We start from the raw sequence: 24,050 nt of genomic DNA, 5'->3' as shown, positions 1-24,050 counted from the left end.
GGTGGGGCTGAGCCACTGAGGAGGCAACGCGTTCTGTTTACGAGGCCAGTGAGTAATTCGCCCAGCAAAATTAGGCAGGTGGAATTGGACAGCTCGGGGAAGAAACAGGATTCCTCTTTCATTTCCGTGCGGATTTACTTCGTTTCTCTCGGATGACACCCTATTACCACGTTGAAAAACTCTGTAGAATCATAAACCAAAGGCCTAATTGGGAACAAACCACTACTTTAACATCCAGATAAACCTCCTCCTTCCTCTACGCCCATAGGAAATTCAGTGAAACTTTTGCTTCTAGAAGACTTTTAGTCAAAAGAGACTAGAGAAATGATAACGTCCCTCTACTACAGCCAGCCATAATGATATGTCTCCAAATTTCGCTTGTCTGACGACGTTAGTACCTTACACTTTGAAATAACTTGAATGCTTCCAGACAAGCAACGTGACTTTGAGTTGTCTATCCAGTTTCTTAGCATACAATCCGCTCACTTACTCGCTTCATACATCAAATATTTGCAAATAATTAAATGCAACGGCTGTTTGTCTACCATAATGGTTGTAGCTGTACACATTTATTCTTTCTCTGCCCGTTTCGTTTTGATTTGATTGTGCCTTACAGCTAATGTTGCGTTGTGCTGTCAGTTACGTCACTTACTGTTGCCACACGAATGATAAAATACATTTCAGTTCTATTGCGGGAACTACCTAGAATTCAGAGAAGGAATTTTCATGAGTTGTTTAAGCATATGTGACATATAGTGTCAGTTTTACTGCCATAAACGCGTGGTACAACGTACAATGTAATGTATGTAGTGGGTGGACTATGAGATAAATGTTTTGACACATTCGTTTCGCAAGCTGTAATTCCACAACGTAGTGTCACATGTTAATACTAGTATTTAAAAAGCTTTAATTATCAGTAGTTCGTGTAATTTGTATCACGCTCTTACGAAATGGTGATAATAGTAATTTCCTTTTAAAAATAACTTAGTTTCGTGACCGAAACACAACTGAACTCTGACGTTTTTACTCCTCACAAAATTTCATTTTACCCTTCAGGGGGTGATAACCCCCATATTGGGAATCATTGCGCTGCACAGAGCTCAGACCTGGGTACGCTCTTGTATGGAGTTGTTGAGTAGAGCAACAATGGGCATGAACAAGACAGACACAACAATACAAAAACAGAAGGCGAAGACCTGTGACTTCTATCCCAGATCACGTTTCTTACGTGATCTGGGCTTCTATCCACGTGTGGCTACCAATTCCTCGCAATATACCTTTGATCCAGTCTCAAGCGGCATTTAAGAAGAAGCACGAGCGACGTTTCTCACAATCCAACAGTGCAAGATATTCTCACATATATACTCCCTCCTTATTTTTCTTTCCTTCGTCTTCCCTTACGTCAGACTGCTTCTCCCATTTCATTTAACACTTTCCTTCTTGCCCTCGCAGCTCTATGTCTGTATCGTTTTGTCTGTCTTGTCTGGGAGAAATCAGTATCAAGCCTTTCTGCGGTTTTCGCAAGAGGTAGATCACGTGCCCGAGCTTGATTTCATCCTTTTCCTTCTTTCTCTCTCTCACTCATCGTCTACAACACTCCCAACACGGCGTTGGAAATACGGCAATAGTAGAAATAAAACAAGAGGATGTTACAAAAAGTAAATTTTACATTATTTTGGCAGGTCAAGTAACTTGTATTTAATGCTGTACTACGCTTCCGAGAGACACAGGTAAATAACACTAGTTTTAAACATAATCACCCAGTCTCTCTAAACAACAGTTTGAGAACTTTCTGCTAATCGTTTAGTTTCTCGTCGACAGAAATCTGCTCCTTGGTCGCAGAGCCATTCCAGAAGCGCTGTGTGAACGAACGCCCTCATCGTTGAAAAATTTCTTTCCCCAAGGCGCTCTTTCAGCTTGCCGGAAAGACGGAAGTCGAACTGTGCATTATCTGGACGTCCTGATCAACATCACTCACGACTGTGCGGTATTCGTCAAATTGTTGGCATATTTTCACTACGGCTGAAGATCTCATTACATTTGCTCCATATATAGTCAGAATTTCAAGGTGAATCTGTGTGCAATTTAGACTGTAAAATTACGTGAGCCTCACTGCCCCCTTTTTTTAAACTAATTTGTGTCTCATTTTATTCTGAGAAGCTCAGTAATGTATGTAAATACTCTAAATGTAAATTTGATTCAAAAAGTACTTGAAGTGCAGTAAAGCGCAGCTGGACAGCAACAAACTCTTTAGCGCGCAATCCCCGCAGCGATAGTAGTTGTGAATTTTTGCGTATGGACTCTAAAAAGAAAAAGACAATTGATTTATATATAAAAAAGAGAACAGTTAATCTGTACCTTGTGCAAAGAGTACGTTTTGCTAAGCCGTCGCTCAGAACGTATTGTTACATTTAATGAAAATTGATATTTCAGTGATAAAACCGAGTAAAGTATGTGTACGAGTTGCCAAACATTTATGTATACAAATTTTCTGGAAGTGAAGAATAGAAATATCTTGTTTTTGGAAAAGGAGGTGAGCGTCATTGTCGTCGCCGTCTATCAATCGACAGAATTATGGTGCTGAACTCCACTGACCAATTTTGATGTAGCAGGACGTGTAGTTTGAAGAAAGTTTGTGTGCTAAGCAATCTCCTTTTCTCACGAAAAGAAGATTGCTGTTTGATCTAATTTACTTACAACAACGGTCCCTTAGGTATGAAAAGCTACGAAAACTTGGGCTCAAAGCTATCCGCAATACGGCCAAGTAACTAAGAGAGTCGTATTTTAAACGTTAAAGAACAATAACTTCCTCCAAATTGTAATATGTCCCCAACTGGTGCAGAAGCTGATCATTCAAGGAGGCAGCAACCAAAATTCAGGTACTAGTTAACGACTTAAAGTAAAAATCTCAATCAAAAATCAATCTCTCTCTCTCTCTCTCTCTCTCTCTCCAAACACATATATAAATATCCATATTGTAAAAAAAATGTCATTTTATGAGACATTTTCCTCACAAGAATCTAACTGTCCCGCGTACTTCAGCTTTGGATCCTTCTCCGGTTGTCGCGCCATTTCGCTGGCACAATGTGGTGCATCCGTGTGTGGAATTTTGGAATTTATCCCAGAAAACTGTTGGTAAATTTTGGAAATTTGTAGTAAGTTCCTGTGGGACCAAACTGCTGAGATCATCGGTCCCTAGGCTTACACACTACTTAAACTAACTTACACTAAGGACAACACACACACCCGTGCCCGAGGGAGGGCTCGAACCCCCGACGGGGGCAGCCGCGCGAACCGTGGCAAGGCGCCCTACACCGCGCGGCTACACCGAGCGGCAGCTGTCGTGAGGTCCTTTGAGTAGGAGCATTACGCCGTCAGTTGTCCTATTCTTGTGAGCAAAATATTTTTTGGTCTGCCTTGATAACTCGAATGGGGAATCGAGCTGGAAGTTTTCATATTCCCTATCGCTTCAGCTCATAGTTTTTATCAGTCAGTAAAGTGGACAGTCCGCTGCAGTATATTGTTATAACTTATTACTTGTTACAGTCAGGGTTAAGGTTTAATCCAGGCGAGTGCCTGTTTCGGACGTCAAGTGCCATCTTCGGAAATTTTGAGCTTAGTTATAGCTTGATACGTCAGCTTTTATGCCGTGTATCGCTGTCTGAGGATTAAGACACGCCGACAAAGTTGATGTATCTAAATGCAACCAATCTGAAAACATATGAAGACAGCCCTTAATCAACTACATACAATCGCAGATGTGACTTGAAAATTATAGTTTTCCAACAGTTAATGCTCTCTCTATAAACATTCTGTCGAGTTTGTGGTATGGACAGTAGAATCGAAATACGAATAAAATATTCTGGTTGTGATTCCAATATTCTAATGTTATTGTAAAGTATATTTCAAGAATTTCACATGAGTGATTATACACATATGCTCTAAAACAATAAAAGGACCGACGCACCACGAAGAAATTAACCGGATGGGACGGAAATGGGTAATTGTGATGTACATGCATAGACGATACAACGATTGTAATTTCAGAAAAAACTGGATTATTTATTCAAGACAAACTGCTTCAAAAATTGACCAAGTCAGAAATGCGTTGGTCCACCTCTGTTCCATATACAAGCAGTTATTCGACTTGACAGTGACTGATAGAGTTGTTGGAAGTCTGCCTGAGAGATATCGTGCCGAAGTCTATGCAACTGGTCCATTAGGTCGTCAAAAACCCGAACTGCTTGGAAGATCCTGCCTGTAATACTCCAAACGTTCTGGGAAGAATTCCGAGGACCTTGTTGGCTAAGGCAGTGTCTGGCAAGCACGAAGACAAGGAATAGAAACTTTCGCCGTGTGGGTGTGGATATTATCTTGCTAAAAGGTAATCTAAGGATGGCTTGTCATGATGGGCAGCAAAAGGGGATGTAGAATATCGTCTAGGCGGCACTGTGCTGTAAGGGTGCCGCGAATGTCAACCAAAGGAGTCCATTACTGATTGTCGGGTTGCATAGCGGGCGACAGTCTGGTTGGTGTCCCACCACTGTGCGAGGTGTATCCAGACACGACTTCCATGGTCATCGGGGATCAGTTCGAAACGAGACTCAACACTGACAATTCTACTCCAGTCAATGAGATTTCAGGCCGAAGACGTTCCTAGAGACGTCTCGGACAACGCTGCGATACCAGTATGTCTGTCACTTGCCATACCGCCCCACAACTAGGAGTGATGATCTGGGATGCCGTTTTTTTTCCCCCATAGCGGAGCGCCTTTGGTTGTCATCCGCGCACCCTTGCAGCACAGCGGTATGTCGACGATATTCTGCGCCCCGTTTTGTTGCCCTTCAAGGGAAGCCATCCTGGACTTACATTTCACCAAGATAAGTCCTACCTGCACACGGCGAAAGTTTCTGCTGTTTGTCCCCGTGCTTGTCAAACCCCAACTTGGACAGCGAGGTCACCAGATCTGAGAACGACTGGAGCATTATGAGCAGGGCCCTCCATCCACCTCGGAATTATGAGGACCCAAAGCGCCAACTGGACAGGATTAGGTACAGCATCCCGAAGGAGGACATCCAAAACCTGTCAATCAATGCCAACCCAAATAACCTCTTGCATAAGGGCCAAAGACAGGCCAAGGCGTTATTGACTTGGTCAACTTGTGTAGCTGTTTCTCTTGAATAACCATCTAATTTTTCTGAAATATCACAACGACTGATTTCAGTGCCATTGGGATACTTCCTTCATGGTGCTTGGTTTTTCTGCCCACCTCTGACAGTAGCACAGAGGGACTGGATTTCAACTTTTGCTTTCTCTCCTTTGATGCGATTAATTATATCTCGCTATAATCTGAGGCAACAGTTGTGTCTTACATTTATGAGAACATTTTTATTTTTTATTTCTATTTTTTATTTATTTATTTTGCTTTAGCATAAACTGTTGAGTGCAACGGCCTTGCCGCAGTGGATAGACCGGTTCCCATAAGATCACCGAAGTTAAGCGCTGTCGGGTGTGGTCGGCAGTTGGATGGGTGACCATCCAGGCCGCCATGCGCTGTTACCATTTTTCGGGGTGCACTCAGCCTCGTGATGCCAATTGAGGAGCTACTCGACCGATTAGTAGCGGCTTCGGTCAAGAATACCATCACAACGACCGGGAGAGCGGTGTGCTGACCCCACGCCCCTCCTATCCGCATCCTCTAGGAGGATGACACGGCGGTCGGATGGTCCCGGTAGGCCACTCGTGGCCTGAAGACGGAGTGCTTTTTTTTAATAAAATGTTGAGTAGCATTATTATGAGGACTTGCTAGTACCCTTAAAAACTACCGAGCAGCAGCTGGGCATATGGGGAGTTGGTACATTCGGTATCGACAGGTCTCCACAGTTGCCTATGCCTACAGAGCTCTCTACAGCTACTGAACAAAAGCTTAGCGGAGGAGTCACAGAGGCAACACAGCTGAACTGGTTTCGTCAGTCTTCGGTTGTGTTATTAATGGGACACAGGGGGAGCTTCGTTTTAGAATCTCTGTTTACCTGTATTTCACCAACGACCGTGCGTGAAATTTTCACTGTTCTGCCCACCCAGTCACTGTCTTCAGCTGTCCTAAAGACAAAATTTCATAAACTGTGTCTCTTTCTTCATTACCAGTTTGCATTACTTTCTTTTCCATATGTTGATTTTATATTCTTTTTGTCTTATAATTGATTTTGAGACGTGATTGAAAATATGAAGTACTGCGTTCTTCCATTACGTATAGAAATAGGCGAAGAAATCGACTAGTGTACGATTACACTATTGTGTAATGCCTCTCTTACTTGAGATTTACTGCAACTCACAGCACACAATGTAGTTTTCCAGACTGTCTCGTCTAGATTATATTTCTCGTAAATTCTTAATTCGTTAAAAATAAAATGCACAATATTTACAATTACAGAGATATATCAATATATCACAAGTTATTTCTCATATTTAAAAATTTGAAATTCGTCACTGGACAGTCGACATATTGAAGTATACCAGTGATTAACAATATTCTTTCTATTCTTTGTTATTTAATCACAGATTATGAATTTATGTTTCGTTAACAAATTCAAACGTTATGTATGATGCGGCAGTTTTACACGCATCTCGTTGTTCATGATGTCATGTCTCCTATACTGTTGTAGATATGTCGTTGTCACCCCCAGAGCGATTGTTGCCTAATATAAGGGATATGTTTACCAAGTGTGATTGAAATCGGTCCAGTGGTTTAGGAGGAGATGTGGAACATACGCACATACGTTTATCCATTTTTATAATACGTATGGATTGTGGAAAGTAATGGTCCCATAACACTCCCTTGGTATTCGGCCGAAATTACGTTTACGCCTGAAAATTTCTCTCCTTTGAGACTGGCATGCTCTGTCCTCTTTGCTAAAACTCTTCGGGCCTATCATACAGCTGGTCTGATATTCCCAAAGTTCATGTTTCGTTCATTAGGCGGCAGTGCAGAACCGTATCGAACGCCCTCCGAAAGTCGGGGAACACGGTATCCGCCTGGGCGCCTGTACGTGCTGCTTTCTGGAGCTTGTGGACGAAGACAGCAAGCAGGGTTTCACACGACGATTGTTTTCGGAACCCATGTTGATTTCTACGTAGGAGATTTTTCGGTCTGCCAGAAATGTCATGACAAGTGAGCATAAAGCAAGTTCCAAAATTCTACACCGGACTGACGTCATAGATAATAGATCTACTGCCTTGTACGCCTGTTCGACGATCCTTCTTGAAAACGGAAATGATAGGCTCTTTTTTGCTATCAGTAGGAACGCTTCGCTCCGCAGCGACTTATCGTACACTGCCACTGGAAGAGGAGCTGACTCTTTCGCGTAGACTGTAGAATGGTATTTAACGTAAGAAAAAACTGCTTAGGATTTTCTGTCAAGTCAGTGGATAGAGTTTACTTCCGAGTTCGTTGAATGCTTCCCGCGTGGCTCTTCTTATGATAACGTTTGGCTACGTTTAATTTACAGAGAAGCTCTCTTTACTTTCATAAAATTTTTCTTACATGGCTGGGGAAACACGCTATCGATTTGATGTGGAACAAATCATTTTACACGACGTGTGTACATGTTAGTTTTAACATTAAATACCATACTATTTTTCGACGTGTACATGCATGTGTTACTTTGCAACGACATTAAGTTTTTTTAACAGTTTACCCGTTTTTAAATAAAAATTCGTGTATGGAATAGAAGATGTTGTCCAAAAGAAATGATTGTAGGTCAATTTTGAAATTTGCTTTGGTATTTTGAAATTGAATGTTTTTGTGCAAATGATCAAACATTTTTGGTGATGCATATTGAACTTCTTTCTGAGCCACCGAGAGGTTTAAAAATGTCATTTTTCTTCTAGTGTTGTAGTCGTGTAATATCGCTATTGTTGTCAAATTCACAGAACAGCGTAGCACAGAATTTTCTTTCTTGCAGCCGTTGTAATAGAAAAGCAATACATTGTTGTTTAAAAAAAGTGTGGCAGATTTACTTCTTTTTTTACGCGATACTCTACATCCATATATTTTTGATAACAATCTCAAACAACTACTTGTTCTTTATACAGTGCTGCAGATTTTATTTACATCTTTATGTACCGTAAGTATTAAAAATATGTGGCCCATACTTGTCCGAACGTTTATTAGCGTGTCATGTATAAATAAAAAAGTTGAAGTAAATTGGTCTAGAACTTTTCGAGTTACTTAATAACAACGTTACCCCTGCAAAAATTTGAACTACATCGGCAAGAACTTATCGGGATTTCTGGTAACAACATTAAACACCGACTTGTTTTTATGTAGAAGTATACATTACAAGAATATGCTGTTATTTGTTTGATTCTTGTTGGAATTTGATTTGGCGTCTGCATAAGGGTTCATCATCGCAAGGCAAATCATGTGTTCACGTTAACTACAAATCGGAGCTCACTGATGCGCTGTAACCATTCCATCACAGAGAAATTGTGCAGTAGGAACACGATACGATTGTGTAGTTCCAATGTCTGGAAGAAGTACGTGCTTTTGATTAGATTAGATTGGTACTTGTTCCATAGATCATGAATACGACACTTCGTAATGATGTGGAACGTGTCAGGTTAATAAAAGGTGTCTATACAATATATTACACTACACAAAATATTACATGACACTTAATATTTTTAATTTTTTTGTGGGAGTGGGTAAATTACCCACTTACTATATCCAAAAATTCATCTAATGAGTAGAAGGAGTTGCCATTAAGAAATTCTTTTAATTTACTTTTAAATGCTATATGGCTATCTGTCAGACTTTTGATGCTATTAGGTAAGTGACCAAAGACTTTTCTGGCAGCATAATTTTCCCCCTTCTGAGCCAAAGTTAGATTTAACCTTGAGTAGTGAAGATCATCCTTTCTCCTAGTGTTGTAGCCGTGTACACTGCTATTACTTTTGAATCCGTTCGGATTGTTAATAACAAATTTAATAAGTGTATATATATATATATATATATATATATATATATATATATATTGTGAGGCTACAGCGAAGATCCCTAGCTCTTTAAATAAGTGTCTGCAGGATGATCTTGGATGAGCGCCAGCAATTATTCTGATTACACGGTTTTGTGCAATGAACACTCTTTTACTCAATGAGGAGCTACCCCAGAATATGATGCCATAAGAAAGCAGAGAATGAAAATAGGCGTGGTAAGCTAATGTACTGAGCTGTGTATCGCCAAAATTTGCAATGACCCTAATAACATAAGTAGCTGAACTCAAACGTTTCAGCAGATCTTCAGTGTGTTTTTTTTTTTTTTTTTCATTTCAACCCCTCATCAATGCATACACCTAGAAATTTTGAATATTCTACCTTAGCTACCGATTTCTGATCGAAGTCTATATTTATTAATGGTGTCTTTCCATTTACTGTGTGGAACTGTATATACTGTGTTTTGTCAAAGTTTAATGAGAGCCCATTTGCAGAGAACCACTTAACGATTTTCTGAAAAACATCGTTTACAATTTCATCAGTTAATTCTTGTCTGTTGGATGTGATAGCTATACTTGTATCATCGGCAAAAAGTACCAGCTTTGCATCTTCTTAGTACAGTAAAATTAAGTGTCTTACTGAATCGTTGCAGAAGAAATAAACAAATGCGGTTTGTGCGACGGCGTTTATTAAACACAGTTTCACGGAATTAAAGTAGTTTTCTCAATGATAGCGGTACTCATTCGCGCAGGTGATCCAAATTTTGACCATGAGACGGGACAGTTTTACTATCACGGGAAGCTAATGGACAAGTAAGCCCAGTTTCTTTAACAGTCAAATATCAAAAAGTGTTCCAGGCCTGAATAGTTTAGTATCTTGCTTTTTTGTCTACGAATAGTTCTTTAGTAATGTGATGTCGGCAAATCAAGAAATTAATTTTAAGCTATGATCTCCTCTCTCAAAGTACTTAGCCTGAAATATTCAAGACACAAAAATTTTAAAAGTTTGTGATATTTGTGGAAATTACGATTTTCCGTGACTGGCTTTCATCTGATACTCTGCAGTGTTCTCGCATGAAACCAGATCAGTTGCATACCGTCTCCCAGAACGATTATTTATGTTCCATTCCAAGACTATGTCATTGCTTAGCTTCAACACTTTTCAGGCGGGAACAGCTAACAATGTTCGTCAACGAGATAAACACAACTACGAAAGAGCAATTTTAGCTCACACGCTCGTCTAGCAGTACTGGTGCCCATATAGCTTATAAAAACGTTCAAATGTGTGTGAATTCCCAAGGGACCAAACTGCTGAGGTCATCGGTCACTAGTCTTACACACCACTTAAACTAACTTTTGCCAAGAACAACACAGACACCCATGCCCGAGGGAGGAACCGAACCTCCGGCGGGAGGGGCCGCGCAGTCCGTGACATGGCGCCTCAAAACAACGCGGCACATAGCCTGTCACTGACATACAAATGACAGCGATTCTATTTTCTACTTAGCTCGCGCAATTTTTTCCACTATCCCAAGATGTATTTTAGGTAAGGAAACCTCTCTAGGCCACTTCGTGTCACACTATACGGCGTAAAATGAATAACCAAAAAGTCTCTCTCTGTATCCAAAGAAAGAACTATGAAAAGTTTAATGATGATGACTTAATAATTTCTATGTTTAGTAGATTTGGGCATTACGTTCTACATTCCCATTTTCTTATTTTCATATAATTTCCATATACTTTTTTTTTTAGTTGTTCTTTAACTGAAATTTTATAATGGATGTCCCGGGAGCAATGGACGACCAGATCACTGCACATATAACACAACTGCGACACAGGAAGGATGAGATAGGTAATCAACAGTGTCATTATCACAGGAACCATCCAAGCATCTGCCTTAATCGATGTGTGGAAGCCACGGGAAACCTAAATTTGGATGGTTGGACGGGGATTTCAGCTGTCGCCCTGCCGAATGCGGACCCAGTCTCGTAACCACTCTGCCATCTCAATCATTGATAAGAGACACGGGCAAAGAAGCGAAAAGTATGCGTGTGATATCGCGGGAGGACTGGTCAGCATTCGGCGATGTGACAAGAACTATCGTTCATGTGAAGCAAGCATGGGCTCCAAAATCCATACCTTAAGAGCTATGAGCACTTCATCTTCGATAGTGTGAAACAAATTTCTTCTACTGCACGCTCGTTGTTTTATATACACTCCTGGAAATTGAAATAAGAACACCGTGAGTTCATTGTCCCAGGAAGGGGAAACTTTATTGACACATTCCTGGGGTCAGATACATCACATGATCACACTGACAGAACCACAGGCACATAGACACAGGCAACAGAGCATGCATAATCTCGGCACTAGTACAGTGTATATCCACCTTTCGCAGCAATGCAGGCTGCTATTCTTCCATGGAGACGATCGTAGAGATGCTGGATGTAGTCCTGTGGAACGGCTTGCCATGCCATTTCCACCTGGCGCCTCAGTTGGACCAGTGTTCGTGCTGGACGTGCAGACCGCGTGAGACGACGCTTCATCCAGTCCCAAACATGCTCAATGGGGGACAGATCCCGAGATCTTGCTGGCCAGGGTAGTTGACTTACACCTTCTAGAGCACGTTGGGTGGCACGGGATACATGTGGACGTGCATTGTCCTGTTGGAACAGCAAGTTCCCTTGCCGGTCTAGGAATGGTAGAACGATGGGTTCTATGACGGTTTGGATGTACCGTGCACTATTCAGTGTCCCCTCGACGATCACCAGTGGTGTACGGCCAGTGTAGGAGATCGCTCCCCACACCATGATGCCGGGTGTTGGCCCTGTGTGCCTCGGTCGTATGCAGTCCTGATTGTGGCGCTCACCTGCACGGCGCCAAACACGCATACGACCATCATTGGCACCAAGGCAGAAGCGACTCTCATCGCTGAAGACGACACGTCTCCATTCGTCCCTCCATTCACGCCTGTCGCGACACCACTGGAGGCGGGCTGCACGATGTTGGGGCGTGAGCGGAAGACGGCCTAACGGTGTGCGGGACCGTAGCCCAGCTTCATGGAGACGGTTGCGAATGGTCCTCGCCGATACCCCAGGAGCAACAGTGTCCCTAATTTGCTGGGAAGTGGCGGTGCGGTCCCCTACGGCACTGCGTAGGATCCTACGGTCTTGGCGTGCATCCGTGCGTCGCTGCGGTCCGGTCCCAGGTCGACAGGCACGTGCACCTTCCGCCGACCACTGGCGACAACATCGATGTACTGTGGAGACCTCACGCCCCACGTGTTGAGCAATTCGGCGGTACGTCCACCCGGCCTCCCGCATGCCCACTATACGCCCTCGCTCAAAGTCCGTCAACTGCACATACGGTTCACGTCCACGCTGTCGCGGCATGCTACCAGTGTTAAAGACTGCGATGGAGCTCCGTATGCCACGGCAAACTGGCTGACACTGACGGCGGCGGTGCACAAATGCTGCGCAGCTAGCGCCATTCGACGGCCAACACCGCGGTTCGTGGTGTGTCCTCTGTGCCGTGCGTGTGATCATTGCTTGTACAGCCCTCTCGCAGTGTCCGGAGCAAGTATGGTGGGTCTGACACACCGGTGTCAATGTGTTCTTTTTTCCATTTCCAGGAGTGTATTTTGTGAGGAGTTAGTATGGACCAAAACAAGAAAAAATTTTCGAGTAAACATGGGCTCTGAAATGAACACGTTAAGAGATTGGAGCACTTCTTCCGTATAAGAGATGTGTTTCACAATAGCGAAGATGAACAAGTCCTCGTAGCTCTTATGGCAAGTGCTTCAGAGCCCATGTTTACTAGACATTGTTGCTTCGAATGGTCGTTCCTGTCATAGCTAATTCTGAAGGTAAAGTATCTGGTAACACTTGAACTCGAATACAAAGTGATTAACTAAGTGTTGACTTCTCTCAGGCTAATCGGTAGAGCCTATGCTTACTTCCTCGATAACAGCGTCTAAGATGAACCCGCGAAAACGCCTCAGCGAGTGTTAATCTCAAAACAATAAGATTCGTGCTATGGCGCTAATGAATCCCGCGGAAAATAAGCCTGGCAAAACACATTTCACACAAAATTCTTCTCATGACGTCGCATAAAGAGTCAGCTGGTGTCAAACCTTGTGGACACGGGTATTATCCAAGCGTTCCTACTACTCCGATACACCTCTCGCTAAATGTCGCCATCTGAGAGTCTCAAGCAAAATTCATATTGCTGGAACGAGGTGCTCTACTGATCCTCACGTAAACTACGCATATCTAAAAATTACTTACAAAAAACTACGGCCCCAAGAAAAATAATCAATTGTTTCTGACACATGATATCTTACTTCAAGCAGTTTATTATTATTCAAACGCAAATCTTTCGAAGTTAGTAAAAGTAGTAATGCCGCAAACTATATTTAATTTTCATCTTTATCTTTAGAGTACTAAGTGCAGTAATCGTCTCTGATTATCATTTCCGTCGCAGTATACAACGCCGAGAAAGAGAGTTAGAGAGTGGAGGCTAAACTTGCTATTGTCTCTTCACAAACTCGGCAGCGAATTCTCTTTGTAAAATTGTGAAGCAAACATTTGCTCCATTTTATTACAGTTTTGCTACTTGCTTCATTTATCGCTGGGAGTTGATTTACAATGTTTCTACACAAAATGCACGCCCCTGCAATAGGAAAGGAAAACAAGCTACAGAAGAAGGTAGAAACCCTGATCTGTAAATCACCGAGTCGAAATTTATTAATGAAACTCGTTCTGAGACCTCTGAATGTAGAATGCAAGTATCGGTACTGTTGTTGCTAAGATTATAGGGCAGGAAACTTCCAGAGTTGGAATTACGGATAAAAACTAGAAAAAAATGCCCAGTCAATATGAGCTCTAAAATGCTTATTTTAATGGCTATCAGCACTTGTTCAGTGGAAGATATGTGTTTCACGGTAACGAAGGTGAACAGTTATTCGTAGCACTTTGAAGCCCTCGTTTACTAGACTTTTTTTCTTGTTTTGATCCATAATACCTTTTTCAGAAATATGGAAAGCAAACAGCTAGCAACAGAGGAGATGTGGTTTACAGTACCGAAGATGAAAAAGTGCATTTTAGAGCCATGATAGGCAAATATTTTTTTCTTGTTTTGGCGCGTACCACTGCCTCAGAAAGTTGTCTATCCTACAATGTTAGCAACAACGGAGGTCTAAGAAAGATTTTCACTTATAACTTTTGGGTCGGTCGTTTACAGAACAGGGTTCCTTACCTAAAATTGATGTATTTATACGTCTTCATCACCCCTGAAAGTTTTTAACACCATCACGGAATCACCTTACATATATAATTCTGGACTTTTTGTATTCCGTGCCAAACATCAACAAGCCTCGTATCACGGCATTTAGCCTTTTCACGAGCGGCAGTCAAATGAAAGCGAGACAAAAGGAAAAAAGTAAGTAGGTTGTTTATTATTTCAAAAGTAATCGTCGCAACTCATTATTTATCTCACTGTAAGACGAGATGGTCAATGTTTGCGGTTACCTACGGAACCATGACTGTGCCCAGGCGTGCACCTCATCTTCTGAAGCAAATCGACAGCGGCGCCATATGTTGCCAAGATTGTTTCGGCTACGCTGCAGAAATTTCCCTGGAATTCCCTTACACGTCCTCCATACAGATCCGATCTCTCCCCATGCGATTTCCATGTTTTTGGAGATGTGGATTGAAACATGTTATAGACTTATATGTATAGTCTGGCGATACACTTGATACCGATACAGGGACGCCCCCTTAAGCAAATACACTCCTGGAAATTGAAATAAGAACACCGTGAATTCATTGTCCCAGGAAGGGGAAACTTTATTGACACATTCCTGGGGTCAGATACATCACATGATCACACTGACAGAACCACAGGCACATAGACACAGGCAACAGAGCATGCACAATGTCGGCACTAGTACAGTGTATATCCACCTTTCGCAGCAATGCAGGCTGCTATTCTCCCATGGAGACTATCGTAGAGATGCTGGATGTAGTCCTGTGGAACGGCTTGCCATGCCATTTCCACCTGGCGCCTCAGTTGGACCAGCGTTCGTGCTGGACGTGCAGACCGCGTGAGACAACGCTTCATCCAGTCCCAAACATGCTCAATGGGGGACAGATCCGGAGATCTTGCTGGCCAGGGTAGTTGACTTACACCTTCTAGAGCACGTTGGGTGGCACGGGATACATGCGGACGTGCATTGTCCTGTTGGAACAGCAAGTTCCCTTGCCGGTCTAGGAATGGTAGAACGATGGGTTCGATGACGGTTTGGATGTACCGTGCACTATTCAGTGTCCCCTCGACGATCACCAGTGGTGTACGGCCAGTGTAGGAGATCGCTCTCCACACCATGATGCCGGGTGTTGGCCCTGTGTGTCTCGGTCGTATGCAGTCCTGATTGTGGCGCTCACCTGCACGGCGCCAAACACGCATACGACCATCATTGGCACCAAGGCAGAAGCGACTCTCATCGCTGAAGACGACACGTCTCCATTCGTCCCTTCATTCACGCCTGTCGCGACACCACTGGAGGCGGGCTGCACGATGTTGGGGCGTGAGCGGAAGACGGCCTAACGGTGTGCGGGACCGTAGCCCAGCTTCATGGAGACGGTTGCGAATGGTCCTCGCCGATACCCCAGGAGCAACAGTGTCCCTAATTTGCTGGGAAGTGGCGGTGCGGTCCCCTACGGCACTGCGTAGGATCCTACGGTCTTGGCGTGCATCCGTGCGTCGCTGCGGTCCGGTCCCAGGTCGACGGGCACGTGCACCTTCCGCCGACCACTGGCGACAACATCGATGTACTGTGGAGACCTCACGCCCCACGTGTTGAGCAATTCGGCGGTACGTCCACCCGGCCACTATACGCCCTCGCTCAAAGTCCGTCAACTGCACATACGGTTCACGTCCACGCTGTCGCGGCATGCTACCAGTGTTAAAGACTGCGATGGAGCTCCGTATGCCACGGCAAACTGGTTGACACTGACGGCGGCGGTGCACAAATGCTGCGCAGCCAACACCGCGGTTCCTGGTGTGTCCGCTGTGCCGTGCGTGTGATCATTGCTTGTACAGCCCTCTCTCAGTGTCCGGAGCAAGTATGGTGGGTCTGACACACCGGTGTCAATGTGTTCTTTTTTCCATTTCCAGGAGTGTAGTATGTGATACTTCTCGTAAACTGCCCCAACAGCACTGAATGAACTATGAAAAGTTTAATGATGATGACTTAATAATTTCTATGTTTAGTAGAAGCTGCTCCGCTGATGTGAGCGCCAAAGCTCACAGACAACTAAAGATCCCGCAGATACATCAAGTTCAACCATGAGCAGACGCTTGGAACGCCAGTTTTAGCTGCTCTGGTGTCGATGTCGTTGTTATCTTCATTTCACATAATGGTCTGATGCAGTTCTTCACGCTAGTCTATCCTGTCTATGTCTCTTCATCTGTCAGAATAACTACTGCAACCTACATCCCTTTGAACCTACTGACTACAGTCACTCTCAGTACCCTAAAAAAAATGGCTCATCAGTCCCCTAGACTTAGAACTACTTAAACTTAACTAACCTAAGGACATCACACACATCCATGCCCGAGGCAGGATTCGAACCTGCGACCGTAGCAGGAACGCGGTTCCAGACTGAAGCGCCTAGAACCGCTCGGTCACAGAGGCCGGCTCGGTATCCTCTAAAATTTTTATTCTCCATACTTCCCTCCATTAGAAAATTAACAAACGCTCTCCGGTCCAGAATGTGCCCTATCACACGATCCCTTCTTTTATTTAGGTTACACCATAAATTCCTATTTCCCCTAATTCAGTTGACCTCCTCCTCATTAATAATTCTAATTACCCATCTAACTTTCAGCATTTTTCTGAAGTAGCACATTTCAAAGGTTTCTAATCTCTTCTTGCCTGATTTGTTTATCGTACATGCCCCTCTTCTGCACAAGGCTGCAGATACCTCAAAAAGGACTTCATAAATTTAAACTTATATTCGATATTAACAAATTTCTCCTTTCAGAAACGCTTTTCCATTCCGTTCAGCTGCTCTTCGAAGCCCTTTTCTATCTTTGACAGAATGGCAGTGTGTAGGCAAACAATGTCTTCTCTTTGAATTTTAGTCTCCTTTCCAAATTTCTCCTCCATTTTCTTTACTCGTTACTTAATGTACATATTAAATAATGTAAGGTATAGGGATCAATTCTGTCTTACTCCTTTGTCAACCTACTGCTTCCCTTTCGTATTGCCGGCCGGTGTGGCCGAGCTGTTCTAGGTGTTGCAGTCGCGAACCGCGCGCCCGCTACGGTCGCAGGTTCGAATCCTGCCTTGGGCATGGATGTGTGTGATGTCCTTAGGTTAGTTAGGTTTAAGTAGTCCTAAGTTCTACGGGGACTGATGACCTCAGATGTTAAGTCTCATAGTGCTCAGAGCCATTTTGAACCCTTTCGTATTCTTCGGTTCTTAGCACTTCACTCTGGCTGCTGTACAAGTTCTGAGTAGCCTTACAATCAGAGTATTTTATCCGTGCTATTTTCAAAATTTCAAGGAATCTGTTCCCATGTACAGTGCCTAAAACGTTTTTTACTCTACAAATACTATAAACGTAGGCTTTCCTTCCTTTATCTTCTCTACTAAGACAAATCGTACGTGTTCCGGAACCCGAGTTGTATGTTCTTCCACAAGGTCGGCTTCTACCACTTTTTCTAAACATCTGTATATAACGCGTATTTGTATTTTGCAGTCATGCACTGTTAATTAGCTTCCTTTGGAACTAAAATTATTTCATTGCTCTTGAAATCTGCGGGTATTTCGCCTGTATGTGCACAGCAAGTGGAATAGTTTTGCCGTGGCTGGCTCTCCCAAGGATCTCAGCTATTTTGAGGGAATGTCGTCTACTCCAGGTCCTTTGTTTTGATTAGGTCTTTCAGTGCGATTAATTAACCTCTAACGCTAGGAAAGATGCTCAGCCGCCATGTGTAGGAAAAACAGTTGCTAACAGGCACTTACGAGATATGTATCCATTGGAAACGAACAACACCAACCTACTCCAAGAACTGATTAAGTGTGTATACAAACAAGGTCTGGCACGAACAAGGCTGTAACAGCTCTATGTACGATATAAAGTGGATAAAAGTAATTTTCATAAAATTATGTTGTACAGAAATTACATAAAATACAAATAATAGAATTAATAATACAAATGGTAATTATAAAATTTGTGACAGAATAATATGTTGTTGTTGTTGTTGTTGTTGTTGTGGTCTTCAGTCCTGAGACTGGTTTGAAGCAGCTCTCCATCCTACCCTATCCTGTGCAAGCTTTTTCGTCTCCCAGTACTTACTGCAACCTACATCCTTCTTAATCTTCTTAGTGTATTTATCTCTTGGTCTCCCTCTACGATTTTTACCCTCCACTCCCTTCTTTTTGTCAAATTGTGCCACAAACTCCTCTTCTCCCCAATTCTATTCAATACCTCCTCATTAGTTACGTGATCCACCCATCTAATCTTCAGCATTCTTCTGTAGCACTACATTTCGAATGCTTCTATTCTCTTCTTGTCTAAACTAGTTATCGTCCATGTTTCACTTCCATACATGACTACACTCCATACAAATACTTTCAGAAACGACTTCCTGACACTTAAATCTAAACTCGGTGTTAACAAATTTCTCTTCTTCAGAAACGCTTTCCTTCCCATTGCCAGTCTACATTTTATATCCTCTCTACTTCGACCATCATCAGTTATTTTGCTCCCCAAAGAGCAAACCTCCTTTACTAGTTTAAGTGTCTCATTTCCTAATCTTATTCCGCCAGCATCACCCGACTTAATTCGACTACATTCCATAATATAAAAAGTATAAAAAATAAAATTTTGTATATTTTGCATTTCAGGACACCTGAGAGCATTCCAAGCGAGGGGAGGGGAAGCAACATTTTCTAGGATGGAAATCTGCTCCGACAACTTGTTCTCCATGAACTGCAGGACAATGCACTGCCAGTGGATGTCACAGGCAATGGGAGCGGCCGCGGAGAAAAGCGGCCATCCGGCGTACCAGCCGTTGCACGAACTTAGAATTCCTGTCGTGGACCACGCGTCTTCGTCACCACCGGCCGCCAGGAGTTTCCCGTCCGTTGAGGACGAGGAAGCGCGCCACGGTCCCCTGAATGACTTCACTGGAGGAGCCTCACCTGCCAACAGTGAAATCCGCGCCACCTTCTCCATATTCCGCGAGCCAGTACCAACAAACGAAGCCAGCCTCTCAGTGCGTTCACTTTGCAAAATGCCAGTGGACACAAGCTCAGATAACATCGCTCCACAAGAGGACCTCTCCTTTCAGAACACAATAGACCATAAGAGGGAGCCACCTTCCAGTCTCTATGGAGGACATGTTAGCCATCAGTTTTTTGGACTTTCTGTGCAGCCACACCCACTGTCTAATACCATGGCCGGCGACGTTTCAGATATTTCTCCAGAATGCGAGAAGCCAACTGAGCCGCCTATGCCTAAAGGCAACAATGATGTCCCCAGAGACACAGACTCGGACTCAGAACTTGACGATTCTGACGACGGCGATGGCGACGGCGGCGGCACCCCTGTGCAGCCATCTAGCCAGGAACGGCCAGGCTCACCCATCCGACGTCCAACCTATACTCATTTGTCGGACGTTTCTAATGATTCAGTAGATGATGCAGGTGGAAAAAAACAACCAGCAGCTTCATACCCTAATCCCAAGACGTGGAAACCGATCGGGACTGCACATGGACAACCCTTACCTAATTTCAGCTATTTTTTTGCAAATCATCCCCACCATACAAATGACACGCCCAGTACCGTTTCTACTGCAGTACTTGAAGAGTACGTTTTCAAGGTATTGACCCAGACACTGCCGAAAACCAAGTTATCGAAACTCTTGTCGAGATTGCAAGCTCGACTGAACGACAATACACCAAATATTAAATCGGGAAAGGCTTTCGTCCGTGAGCTTCACAGCTCCAACGGCGCACAGCCATCTGTCTCTCAAAAGTTCGGAAACATCAGTGAAGACAGAGGCCAATCCGTGACCAGAGAAGTAACTCGCGATGAACAGCACCTCAGAAGTCTCAACGACGAACATGAAATCGTAGATCATTCTCATGATGACGAGGAGAACGCGGCAGGATCACAGGAGGAAAAGCAGCAGGCACCTGAGCAATCGTCACCGCCTGAGGAGCAACAGTTCCAGCAGAATGCCATCATCCAGCTACACGTCGACCAGATGCAGCCTGGAAAGCCTCGAGCGATGTATTCGCTACCAGAAAAGCCTCCGGCAATGGGCGCTGAGGCTTGCACACCTGCTGTGCACAATTCTCCCAAGCCGGCAGAGGAATTAGTGTTACCAACTCATTTCAATGAAGTAGGTGTGCAGTCAGCTGCATTATCAGAAGAGGCAGTCGTACAACTCCCACCACAGTCTCCCATGGAGCTCTGTTCACCTCAACCATTCTCCCATGTCCAGCACAGCAACACAGAAGAATCAGCTGAAAATGGACCAGGGCCTGCGGTACCATCAGCGGAGCTAGTCTCAGGACTCCCTGCACAGCTGTCATCTTCCTCACATGATCATCCCATGGAGCCGATTTTTGTGACTGAACCATCTGCGTTGTTCCCGGAACCTGTACCACAACGCTCACCCCCATTGGAATCAGAGTCCATGCCGGGGACATCCCGAAGCGTGGTAGCGTTCTTCTCCCGCCAGGCCCCTGCACAGCAGGATGTGGGTGAAGAACATGTCAGGGCCTTCGAGAGGAAGAGCAGAGAACCATGGGACCACAAAGGTCTTCTCCGTTTTATTGCTCTCAATGCTTTTACCTTGCCTCATCATGTGTGGATTGAACGTGAAGAGGGGCAGCCAAGGCGGAGTATGCGCATTGCCATGAAGAAACAAGTCAAAACATGTGTCCTACGTGAGAGACTGTCTTGAAATTCAGCATCAGATCAGAGAAGCGGCTGATGCTGAACTAGCATTGGCGCAGAAATCGCCAGTCATATCTTTGTCTGTAGCGTATTACTGAGATAACATGTGTGTTTTGATATCAAATAATGCCAAAGAATGTAAACATGTGTTCAGATAGCTGATGTATTTACACTTAACGTTTCTAATTTAGTGGTAGACAGGTAAATGTGTAATAGCCACAATATATGGGATGATCTGTGTGAATTAATTTTGTCACTGTTGGTTTCTAGATTTATACTGTAGCAGTTGCAGTTGTTTTCTCAGCTGCTAATTTGGAAAGAAGGAAGAAGACTTAAACGTATCACGCTTTTCATAATGTAATACACCACAGGTTATTACATTTTTAAAATGTATTGCAATTTTCTTGAGGTATATATATGTGTCAATACTTATGTACAGTATTGTGTTTGATGCTATAATAATAAATATTTGTATGTTGTAAAATTCTTTTGTAATCACGTTCCCTCATTATACTCTTGTCCAGCGTAACTGTTCAGTGATCTTCTCTTCGGAAACAGTGATCCGGTGTCATCTCAGTTGTGAGGTACTCCCACTCTACTGGAGCAGGCGTGGCAACTGATTTTGGTGTGATGGACATTTCTTTCAATCAAACATATGGTATATAATGTCTGTGCAGCTTCCAGTCATCTCTTTCAAACACAACATATATCAGAGGATTTGCTAGTCTCAAAGTTTCTCCTCCTTTTCAGTTTCTATGACAGATTACCTTCCATCTTTGTCACCTACCTGTGGAATATTTGGGGATATTGCAGATCTATGTATCTTTTCTGCTGGTATCCCTGATTTTCCAAATTGTGGCTAACTTGCTGCTGTTTTATAGCCTGTGGACAGAAAGCTTCTAATCCACAGGTACCAGGGTTCTAGGTTTCCTTGAAAATGATCTCTGGTAGGTGACCCTAACTCTTTATTATGTGGCATGTTTCGGTAATTGAGGAGTGTGTTTTATCTGTTGAATACTTTGACAATAAACTATTGCTTGTTGGAACATACCTACACAATTTTATAAAATTGAAATCCAACCCATCTCTCCTACTGAAGTTAGGAAAATAACAAATTCACTCAAAAGTAAAAGCTCACGTGGAACTGATGGCATTTCCAACAGAGTACAAAAAGCTTGTTCGCAACAGATAAGTAGGATTCTCAGCCACATACGTAGTAGCTCAATGAAACAGGGCATTTTTCCATACTGAAATACGCTATTATTAAACCATTGCATAAAAAAGGGGATAGGCCTGATGCTAAGAGCTACCACCCAGTCTCACTTCTGACAGCTTGATCCAAAATTAATAAAAAATAATGTGTTTAAGAGTCGCATTACATATTTGTAAAAATGAACTACTAACAAAATGTCTGTCTCGTTTTCAGACAGCCTTTTCAACAGAAAATGCTGTATATGCTTTCACCAATCAAATATTAAATGCTTTGAATAACTGAAAATCACCCTTTGGGATATTTTGTGATCTCTCAAAGGCTTTTGACTGTGTGAATCATGAAATTCTTCTAGATAAGCTTAAGTATTGTCGTATGAATTGGACAGTGCACAATTGGTGTAATTCATATTTAGCTGGAAGAATGCAGAAGGTCAAAATTAACAGTACAGATAGTCTGCAAATATCAGCAGTCCTCTAACTGGGGAGGTATAAAGAATGGTGCCTCGTACGGTTTAGTCTTGGCCTCTTATTGTTCTTAATATATATTAATGACTTGCCACTCTATTCATGAAGATGCAAAGCTAGTTCTTTTTGCTGATGATATGTAAATAATGTCTTTCAGAATATCATTGTCATTCTCTCCAAATGAACTCTCACAAAATTATGAGAAAATGCAGTATATACAATTCTGTACAGTAGATGGCATAACACCATTGATAAATACTGACTAAGACTTCTTGCTAAGGCAGAATACTCAAAATTTCTGGGTGTGTACTTTGATGAGAAATTAAATTGGAAGGAACACATTGATGATCTATTGAAATTGTTAGTTTCAGCTACTTATGCTCTTAGGGTTATTGCAAATTTTTGTGATAAACATACTAGTAAATTAGCGTACTATGCCTATTTTCATTCACGACTTTCGCATGGCATCATATTTTGGGGTAATTCATCAATAAGGGAAAAAGTTTTCATTGCAAAAACCTCATAAGCAGATCACCTGGCAGAGTTTTGTTTAAGGCACTCAGGATATTCACAGTAATGCCAGCCGGTGTGGCCATGCAATTCTAGGCACTTCAGTCTGGAACCGCGTGACCGCTACAGTCGCAGGTTCGAATCCTGCCTCAGGCATGGATGTGTGTGATTTCCTTAGCTTAGTTAGGTTTAAGTAGTTCTAAGTTCTAGGGGACTGATGACCTCAGAAGTTAAGTCCCATAGTGCTCAGAGCCATTTGAACCATATTCACAGTACCTTCACAATACATATATTCACATATGAAATTTGTTATTAATAACTCATCCCAATTCAAAAATAATAGTGAAGTACATAGGTACAGTACTAGAAGAAAGAATGATCTTCACTCTTCAGGGTTAAATCTAACATTGGTACAGAAAATGGTGAATTATGCTGCCACCAAAGTCTTTTGTCATTTGCCAAATAGCATTAAAAGTCTGACAGATAGCCAGTCAACATTTAAAAATGACACCTCCTTCAACTCAATAGATGAATTGTTATATATGAAGAAGTAACAGTAAAAAAAATTAATTATATTGTGTAAAGAAAACTTTGTTAAAGTGGCATGTTTCACATCATTATGACATGTTGTATTCATGGAACAAATATTAATGCAATGTAATGTATTCACCTATTTTGACTATCTTCAGATCAGGGTAGCGAGTATTATATTCAAATGTTTTATGTCCACACCTACGAGAATCATCTCATATTTGGGTCTATGGAACGAAAACTAAATCTAATGTACTCTAATCAGTTCAGCAATGCCATCACTTTGAAGAAATCCAGGTCTTTTAAATCTGGTGATGAATGGTATAAACAACTGGCTGATCCTTAAATTTCGTAGAACTGA

General features: G+C 42.7%; 1 protein-coding gene across 2 annotated transcripts in view; it reads left to right on the top strand.

The window, feature by feature from the left end:
* The window catches only part of LOC126457740 (uncharacterized), a 215,849-nt gene that overhangs the window by 16,850 nt on the left and 174,949 nt on the right, over window positions 1–24,050 (top strand). Inside the window, exon 2 of one of the 2 annotated variants that reach the window (XM_050094286.1) lies at window positions 18,910–21,372. The exons of the other annotated variant lie outside the window; for it this stretch is intronic. Within the exon in view, the coding sequence (XP_049950243.1) occupies window positions 18,960–20,978 (2,019 nt within the window). The 5' untranslated portion in view covers window positions 18,910–18,959 and the 3' untranslated portion in view covers window positions 20,979–21,372. Of the gene's footprint in view, window positions 1–18,909; window positions 21,373–24,050 lie in introns of those variants that run through there. 2 annotated transcript variants of the gene reach the window in all.

Source organism: Schistocerca serialis, chromosome 2 (genome assembly GCF_023864345.2).
Source record: "Schistocerca serialis cubense isolate TAMUIC-IGC-003099 chromosome 2, iqSchSeri2.2, whole genome shotgun sequence".
Classification (NCBI taxonomy): Eukaryota; Metazoa; Arthropoda; class Insecta; order Orthoptera; family Acrididae; genus Schistocerca; species Schistocerca serialis.
The sequence above is the reverse complement of the archived record's forward strand: the minus strand, read 5'-3'. Positions and strand labels throughout refer to the sequence as shown.